Source organism: Trachymyrmex cornetzi, unplaced genomic scaffold (assembly GCF_001594075.2).
Source record: "Trachymyrmex cornetzi isolate Tcor2-1 unplaced genomic scaffold, Tcor1.1 scaffold321, whole genome shotgun sequence".
NCBI classification, from domain to species: Eukaryota; Metazoa; Arthropoda; class Insecta; order Hymenoptera; family Formicidae; genus Trachymyrmex; species Trachymyrmex cornetzi.
In genome coordinates this window covers 35,540-45,414 of record NW_017297908.1, presented here as the reverse complement: position 1 = coordinate 45,414, position 9,875 = coordinate 35,540, and the positions used below count along the sequence as shown (strand labels likewise).

General features: G+C 26.9%; 1 protein-coding gene across 1 annotated transcript; it reads right to left on the bottom strand.

Moving 5' to 3' along the window:
* Positions 1–2,280: 2,280 nt before the first annotated feature.
* LOC108762785 (protein takeout) lies at positions 2,281–9,559 on the bottom strand. The gene is made up of 6 exons (XM_018509960.1): positions 9,260–9,559; positions 6,553–6,593; positions 4,433–4,635; positions 2,845–3,016; positions 2,565–2,714; positions 2,281–2,458 (listed from the first exon to the last, which is right to left on the bottom strand). Exons 1-6 carry the CDS (start codon positions 9,283–9,285, stop codon positions 2,304–2,306), a joined length of 747 nt encoding a protein of 248 aa, XP_018365462.1. The 5' UTR covers positions 9,286–9,559; the 3' UTR covers positions 2,281–2,303.
* Between the last annotated feature and the right edge of the window lie 316 nt (positions 9,560–9,875).

Below are 9,875 nucleotides of genomic sequence, written 5' to 3'. Positions count from 1 at the left end.
TTTTTAGTTAAATCATAAAACAGTGTTTTATTTCAGAGTTTCTACGAAGTTTTATTTCTGTTTAGAATATTACATGTATAAGAAATTTTACATACTTATATATATATGTACAAAATTTTGTATATTTATATATAGATAAATGTTAATATTTATAAATAAGAATGATGTGTTAATTTCTTATTATAAGAAATGTATGTGACAAAAGTTATTTGTAAATTTTTATTCTAAAATTGTCAAATTTCTATTTGAATTTATATATAGATAAATGTTAATATTTATAAATAAGAATGATATGTTAATTTCTTATTATAAGAAATGTATGTGACAAAAGTTATTTGTAAATTTTTATTCTAAAATTGTCAAATTTCTATTTGAAACCTTTTCTTGAAAAAAGTTTTGTTGCCGAAATTTTGAAAATTCCGACACTTTTTCTATGTCTTAAATACTAACAAAATGCATCATAATTATATTTAATGCTTTTAATGTACTACAAACTAATAAAACAATTCAACTATTGTAATAGTTATTTTAAAAAATAAGTAACTCATAAAGGTGCCTTTTCATGCTGATGCTCGACGCTCATTTTTAGCGTCAAAATTGATATTCGTCAATTTCTTTACGTGACTTATTTTGATGCCGAAAATGAGCGTCGAGTGTCGGCACCTTTATACCTATTTGGTAAACATTTTTTTGTATGAATATATATAGATATAAACATATATAAAAGGATGTATGAACATGTATGTTTTTTACCATGTGTTTTAGACATTAAATTAGTAAATAAAAAATTAATTGCAATATCTAAAATATTTCTTTAGGAATTGTACATTGTGAATTATGTGACATTATTAGAGAAGGTGGTATTATGACCTATATCCTATTTACATTTTGTACAATAACTTGTTTAATAATCAATATTTAAATTTAAAACTTAACAATTACATTTGTCAAAATGTTGTTCAATTGATTCTAAATTCAAAGTTACGAAACATTTATTACTTAGGACGCTATTTATAAAACTGTGACGATACCGGATAATGATTCGAAGAGAAACAGGGTGATATGGCCATCCACAAAAATAGATTTAAAACAATAGCTTTGTTTAAAATAAAACAGTATTTGGTTATAAAATAGATAATTGTGCACTATAAGGGACCCAGCTCCGATTACCTTAACCCTGATATATGTTGTCGAGATCATGATTCTGAGTTACCTCTAACAGGTTTCAGCCGTCGCTCGTTGTTCGGTAAAAAGTTATTAACAAAAAAAGTTTGAAAAATAACGTCTTATTTTTGGGGAGGATCCCGTTTGCCTACAAAACATTGCCTACAGCTTCGTTTGCACACAGCAATATTGCACGCAGCGTATTGCACACACGACAATATTGCACACAGCACATTGCACACACGACAATATTGCACGCAGCACATTGCACATACGACAATATTGCACATAGCATATTGTAATATTATCAAAAAAGCTGTCAGCAATCAGTACGCTTAGTGGATCATATTAGCAAAATGACATACTATTGTTTAACTTTTCATAACTCGAAATGTATAACAGCCAAATGAAATATTAAATAAAGAATCAAACATACATATGGTATATTCGTGTGATGATAAGTTCAACTTTAAGAAGAATGAGGAAGTATGTGTAATTAAATGCTAAAGTGTACATTAAAAACTTTTCAAAATGTTTGAAGGTATAAATGCGTTATAATAAATGTTGACTATTGTGTATTGGCACAATAGCGTCATGGTGTAACGGCGAGCTACTAAGCAAATAATTTTATGAATAATCATTAGAATTTTCCATTTTTAAAAGCGGAGATACGAGGGGCCATTGTATCTACACTAGTTACATAATACCACCTTTCGTCTACAGTTCTCTTAACACGACTCCTAATAGATTATTGATAATAAACTTGGGATTAAAGTACAATAATTATACTATCTGTTGAGATGTTAATGCATAATTTTTTTAAAAGATAAATCGTAAAAATGTTTTCTTATTGTAATTTCTGCAAAACAATTGAAATATCAATTTCAAAATAGTTAAATGTAATATGGGCTTGTATATTATATTAGTTATATATATGTATTACGAGATATCATTTAAAAAAGAGAACTGTAGAAATATTACAGAGCTGCTATAGTTTGATCAAAATTTTTTTATTAGATAAAGTTGGAAATTTCCGGAAATAAAAAGAATAACGTTTAAACCTAAAAAATTTAGAATAAAGAAAAGACAACGTATCAATCTAATTAAACTGTTAATATTGGATCCTCAGAATAAAAAGATTAATTATTCGGGAACAAATCGTCGTATGTGAACTTTAATGTGATCTTGTTTGCGATTCTTGTGAAGAGATCTGACAAGCTATCTTCCAGTACCGGTCTTATTTCATCTATTATGAATTCACTATTTGCATTCAAAATTTCGTTGCTCGCTGATCCTGGTTTAAAAGAAAAAAAATCAATTATGGTGCAAATGTAATGACGTTTGTACTTTCAATAAGTTTCTCGAAATATAGAGATATATTGTATGAAATAGTAACATACCAAGAACAGAATCGCTACCAAATAGGTTGTTAAAATTGAGTAGAGCTTTGTTTATTTTAATTTTAATTTTCATCTTTTCAAAGTTCACATATGTGTTATTATTTTTAACAATTTTCTGACTTTTCATCAAACAGTCGCTATCGTAATCAACTGCAAAATATGTAGTAAGTTAAACAGAGAATATTGTTGTAAATTTTTCGTATTATCTTTTTCTATGAGTACGGAAATAATTTCGTTATCATAATATTTTAATAACTATAAAAGTTCGTATTGGACTTACGGAAAGTTCCAGTGAGATCTCCGTCTCCAACTATGTTGAGCAAAAGAATTTGTGCATTTATTTGATATTTTCCTTTGAAGTCAAGTTTATCGAAGCCAACTTTGAAAGTAATAAACACATTCTCCGGGTCAATTTTTAAATCTCGAATTTTAAACGTTGACGGCCCAAATATCTAATGAACATAAATTTTTATTAACAAGTATTATATTTCTCGGTAAAAAATTTTTCATGCATAAATATGTATAAATATGTGTAAACACAAATATTTTTAAACATGTATAATCATATCTGAAATATATCGAGCACGAGCGTGGCATGGCAGTGCACTGGTCTATCATGTCCCGGGTTCGATCCCAATAGAAACTAAAATATTTACACTCGTGTCTTCTTTTAGAAAAAACCGGTAACTTCCCGAGAGTGTCCTTGCCCATAGAAATATTTCTCGAAAAATCCGCTGTCCGGAACCAGTATTAAAACTGTAGGTCCCGTATGCTCGTGGCAATTGAATAACTAACGTGCGCACCATAAGCATATGAGAGAGGTATAACACAGGCCAGAGGCCTAACGTAAGAAGAAGAAAAATAAATATGTCCACACGTGTTCATAGTTTCATACATTATTCTTTTCTTGTAAAATTACTTTTTAGCATAATAGAAATAATAATAATAATGTGAAAACATTAAAAATAATTTAAAGGGTAATTTTCACATTATTTGTTTTAGAAAAAATCAAGTTTGAAGAAATGTAAAAAAATTACTGATGTATAATTATATATAAAATTATGCATAATTATGTATGAACAATTTTTTTTACTTTTTTCCAAACTTGTTTTTTTTCTAAAACAATGAGAAAATTATCCCTTTAATTATTTTTTTATGTTTTCATATTACTATTATTATTTTTATTACACTAAAAAGTAATTTTACAAAAGAAAGAGGGATGTATAAACATGTATGGATATGTTTTATATATAATTATACATGTTTATGAATATTTATGTATGTTTATACATATTCATGTGAAAAACTTTTTATAATCAATAAAGAGCATGAGCAGTTTTTTGAAAGAATAAATTCAAGTATATAAATTAAAGGTATATTTTAAAAGTACATTTTCATTAAAATGCATCATTTACTTAAAGCGGCGTTTAATCATTATTATTAAATATAACTTATTGTCATACTTTCCACGAGACATGCTTCTTACAAGAATTTTACAAACGTGACATCTATCGATGGATTGGCTTTCTCAATCTCCGAATGTAAATCTTATAGGAAGTATGCCTCGATGATAATAAATAATAATAGCGATTGGATACTATACTAAGTAATTCATTTTAGTGTATGTAATGTATTTTTAAAATGAAACTTTAATTTTTAATTTTTTACAATAAATTATTTACAGCTAACAACAATCTTAATTGTCATTGACTATATATGTGTTTATGTGTTTTTGATGAATGAATTACATTATTTATAATTTATAGACAATATTTACAGTTTTCTTTACCAAATCATTACATATACACATATGCATACATTCTAAATTATGCTGTAAGTAATAAGAACACAAGCTTTGATATAATTACCTGTATATTTGTAAGGTTAACATCAAGCCTTGCAGCTTGAGGACCTCTCAATAGCCGTATATGTTTTAATGTAAGCGGTTCCATTGCTGGAACCTCTAATTCTGGAATTCCTGTCTTCAATTTGCTTCGTAATTGCTCAATTGAATTTAATACACAATTATTTATCTCTGGATCCTTTCGATTACATATTTTTATGAATGATGCTGTAAAAAACACAAAACTGATTTATAAATTTCCTCTAAAATATAAGTAAAACTATTCAAATAATATTATTCTTGAGGCTTTCACGGGTGTAAAAAACACAAAACTGATTTATAAATTTCCTCTAAAATATAAGTAAAACTATTCAAATAATATTTTATAAATCTTACAACAAATAATACATTCATATGAGAGACAAAGAATAAGATAATAATGATTGCTATTAGTTACAGTAGCATTTTATTCCATGGTGAAAGAAACCATGTTTCTGTATATTTATAATTTACTAATATATACATTATACTAAAAAAATATGATAAATTATAAATGTGTCTGAATAGAATTGAAATAAAATTAATGAACGCATATCAAGCTTTTTGGACAACTTTAAATAAATCATCTTTACCTTTAAAATCATTTTCAAGCAATAAATGCATTAAAGTAAAAAAAAGGAAATTACATTTATACCTAATAAGTATTTAATAAGAAAAATGTTGGCTTCATTTCTAATACGGGGGCATGTTGAGTCTATTTTATAAGTTTATGATATAGTCAAACGTTAAAAGAGATTTATATTAAATTTGTCCACTAATAAAATAATTAATTATAATAAAGGACAAATGTCAAGTGCTGCGATGTGAAATGTTTGAAGTGTGGTATTATTTCGAAGATAATCTTATGAGAAGATCAACATAATGTTAGGGTCGAAACTTGTGTTTACTTCAATTTTAATTTTATGTTAATATAATTCTAATTTATTACACAAACATCTTGTTTTAGCTTATATTCCTTCACTATTAAAATTAGTTTTACTTGTTCAAGGTCAATTAAATATTATATATGATAATATTTATATTTCTGTTCACTCGTTTGCGGATAAATAAAAACAATATTTGCATAAATTGAATATGTAACATTTTTTACAAATTTTTATAAACAAGTTAACGCTTATTTAATTTTATGGATTGGATTCTCTTCTTCAATTGTTTGTCGTTTATTAAAGAAAATTGTTATTTTTATTATCTTAGATATTAATTTTTATTTTGTTTTACATATTAAACTCATATCTCAAATCACATTAAATATTCGCATAAATGAAATATTTCTTATTATTGTTGCTAATGTAATATCATTAAGATAAGTCATTTTAACATGAAAAACTTCTAACATGCATGAAGAGAATTTTTTCTTAGAGTTTACCCTGAAAATGTGGTAGTTCTGGGACTATTGCTCTGGGAATATTGTTCGAAGAATTTTATGTAAATTTCTCTCATTCATTAATAAAACTACAATGAAATATAAAGTAAGTTTTTTACGATTAATTGTACTGAAGTGCATCAAGGTAAAAATCTTTAAAATATTGTATTATACTACAACTACCATATTTTCAGGATGAATTTTAAAAGATAATTCTCTCCACGTATATATCATATAACGTAACATACATGTGTTTTGATAACTTAATGATTAAATAATTCATCTATTCTTTAATTTGACGATGCAATAGTGTATTATTTTATAACTATTATTTTATTCTTATTTTTAGGTTTTCATCGATACATAAATTGAATACAACTAATTAAAATTGGCGTACCGTTTTCCCATAACTTAAATACGAAAATGAACATACATATTTATATACGTTATAATTAATTAAACTCAATTTATATATTGAAGAGGACCGAAAAATAGGGTCAATGTCTAACTTATTGTATTACCTATATAATAAATGTATTTATACACGTTCATTCAATATATATTGGCAATATTAATTTATATTTTATTTCTGAAGAGCCTTATACTACATATGTATGAATATAATCTATAAACATTCAAACGCAGCGCGCGCACACACACACACACACACACACACACACACACACACAGCATACATACTTTAGTATCTATACGTTACTCACGTATCTCGGCGAAGGTCACAGCAAGAAGTGCGCAGGCCACACTGAAATAAAAGATCATTAATCGATACAATAGTTTCAGTTATGAATATTAATAAGCTAATAAAATTTCTGAAAATCTGTTTTCGTTTCGAAATCTGAAATGATTGCTATATAAGTTATAAAGATAGTTCCTTTAATATAAAATGTATTCCAAACATATCGTATTATTTATAAAGATAGCTTTCTGTCATTATTTTAAGACGAAATTATATTATAACCAAAATATTGAAATTGTAATAATTTTTTAATAAAAATATAAATTATTCAAACACGACATAACGTGCAAAGTGTTTTCAAATATTAACTTATCAATTAATGTCGATTACAATTATTTTATTATATAAAGAATATTAATTGTTTATAACACATTCGACATGTGACAACTTTAAGAATTTAATATACTCATTGCATTTTATCAATGGAATTATGGAATATTTACGCAACCAGTACTACATAAAATTTATGTTTCTGCTAATATTATGAGCGAACATGTAGTAAATGAATCAATTAAAAATAAATGAAACAGTTCCGATATCACTGTATGTAGATTTATGTTAATATTTAAAAGTGTAATGTGGAATCTAAGTACTGCTTTGCTACTTTGTTTGAATATGCGAACTTCAAGGCTGATTAATTAATTTTAACTTCCATTTAAAAATTATTTTGATATTAAAACTTTTGCATAAAAAAAAGATAATGTTATTTTTAAAGAAGTAAATATGGATAATAAAGTACCCTATAGGCGGAAAATTTCTATGAATAAGGAACGAATTTTAATGCTAAACAACGTGTAAATACTGAAAAATACGCAATATTACGACAGTTGAATTTTTATAGAGTAGTCTTTGCTTGCTACAAAGAAGGAGCAAAGGTAAATAATCGTTATGCCTAACATACGTGCTGAATTTATATATCATAGTTAAACAGCTTCTGAATAAAAAAGATAAAGAAGTCGTTAATTATTTATTGCAGCCACTTAATATATGTTATACTATAAAGATCAAAATACGATTGGTAAAAGTTTTGCATTATTAATTAATAAAACCATACATATGTTTTTTGAAATATACAATTTCTTTTTAGTAATCAAAATGATAAAAATGTCTGTAAAGAATAAAATGTACATTAAGTATATATATTTAATTTTTTTGAAGACGAAGATCAAAATATGTGAAGTTTATATCTTATATGTTATAAGTATTACAATTATATTTTTTCACTTTTATAAAAGAAATGTGTAGGTAACTCAAAGAGGATAACGTATTCAAATCAAGAGAGAGAGAGAGATTAAAAGCGTTATAAAATTATTTTACAAATAATATAAATAATTTCAAAGTACTTTTTAAAAGTTGTCTTCCTTTTTTTTAACAATAACAGGGAAAGAGAAAAAAAGGAAACAACAAGACATGAATGATGGAATAAAAATTGAAAAAAAATATAAGCGAAGAAGATATAATACGACAGTTATGTGAAATAAAAAGAGAGAAACTGGACAAGAATATGAGTATAAGAACGAAGAGATGAGAAAATAACAGAGAATAAAAAAATCGCAGCTTGCAAAAAAGTTAATGAAGACAATAATTTGAATGATATAAATTGAACAAGAAATTATGAATAAAATTTTTTTAATAAGTAAGTCTCTGTAAGTTCCTCCGTTTTTCTTAATAAAAGTATATATCTCTGTTTTCGGTTGCAAAGTTGTTTTATAAACAAAATTATTTTGTTAATATCTTAATAGAAAAAATAGTTTTATTTAATCAATATAATTAGTAAAGTATTTTAATTATATGGAATGTTATTTTTCATACTTTTACTACGAATTGGAAAGAAATGTTTCCGTATTTTTACGGAAACTTAATAACTGTAAAATCAACATTACGAGCAAAATTCTGTTTGTATATTTAACATGTACCCATTAATCACCGCACGCATTGAAAAAAAATATAGTCAATTTTAATAAATATTTAGTTGAATACTGCTAACTAAATATTTATTAAATATAAAGATATATTTATTTGATACAAGAAATGTTAATTTGATTTAACAATCTATTTTTTACTGAACAAATATTTATTTACTGTAAGTAAATGTTTAGTTGGCAGTATTGAACTAAATATTTATTAAAATTGATATTTTTTTCTCAGTGCATAAATGTATAAACATGTTGTTTCCTTATTATACGAAAAATATTACTAAGGCCTCGGTGGTTTAATGGCTTAGGACGCTCGTACGGAATACAAGAGATCCGGGTAAGTCCCGACCGAGGTAATATTTTTCACAATAAATTTATTAACAGGTTCAACATATTAACATTTTTATAATATGATACTTGATGGTAGCATAAAATTATTAAAATTGCTTGTAAATTTATTTTCGCGATTACTAGAGTAGTTTTAATTGCGTTTACAAGTCCGGAAAAACAATTTGACGCGCAGTTTGAAAAGACTACAATATAGTATATATGCAAGTACATATATAGTGTATATTAGTAATTTAAGATTGAATTATTTAAAGCAATGAAGATCGAACTTCGACCGTAATAGGCATGTTAAATTTCTAATGTTGATAGTGTTTCTCATATATGCGGTAAAATAAAGATTCTTAATATTGTTTAAATGAAAAAACCCCTTACAATTAAAGATAATATGTACAATAAATGACAATTTACCAGATGCGAATGATGGAAGTGTACATGATAGCCAGTCCAGTTGAACACCAGAGTTTGTTTGACGATTACTGGAGGTGTCGATTGACAGTGATCAAGGATGTGATAGCAGCTCGAAGGTTTCACCAACTAACTTGGTTGACGGTGCTGTTACATTCGGCTGGTTGATAGCCTCGTGCTACTTGCCGACCATTGGTCCAGCCTTGGATAAGCAGTAGTGACGATTGGATACTTTCGTTGATTTTTATTTCGCGGGAAATTATGCACCAATATCGGCCTTTTCGTCAGGTCATTTTTCCTCGTCCTTTCCCTCCTACTCTTCTTTCGTCTTGACTTTTCACTCAAATAGATTCATGAGCTCGTATACACTTGGCCAAATACCGCTGTTATTTTCTCAGCCTTTTGCAGACGGGCTGGAAAGCGAAAGGAACCGGCAATATGGGCGCAATTCGCCCGCTATTTCGAAGTGCGTTTCGTAGCCGATGTATGTACTGAGTCGACGTTGACGTTTCGTAATTTCTTGCTGGAGTTGCAATCCAAAGGTAGCGTATGCAGTTAGAGAAATTAATTGCGTAACAAATTTTTCCATCATTACTGCGATCCGCGAATAAGGGTGAAG

Excerpts from the sequence above, each read along its gene's own strand:
- LOC108762785 (XM_018509960.1), bottom strand. The coding sequence starts at position 9,285 with ATGTACACTTCCATCATTCGCATCTG. Across the intron at positions 3,017-4,432 it reads TTAACCTTACAAATATACAG|ATATTTGGGCCGTCAACGTT; the intron begins GTAATTATATCA and ends TATGTTCATTAG. Across the intron at positions 2,459-2,564 it reads TGGTAGCGATTCTGTTCTTG|GATCAGCGAGCAACGAAATT; the intron begins GTATGTTACTAT and ends CTTTTAAACCAG.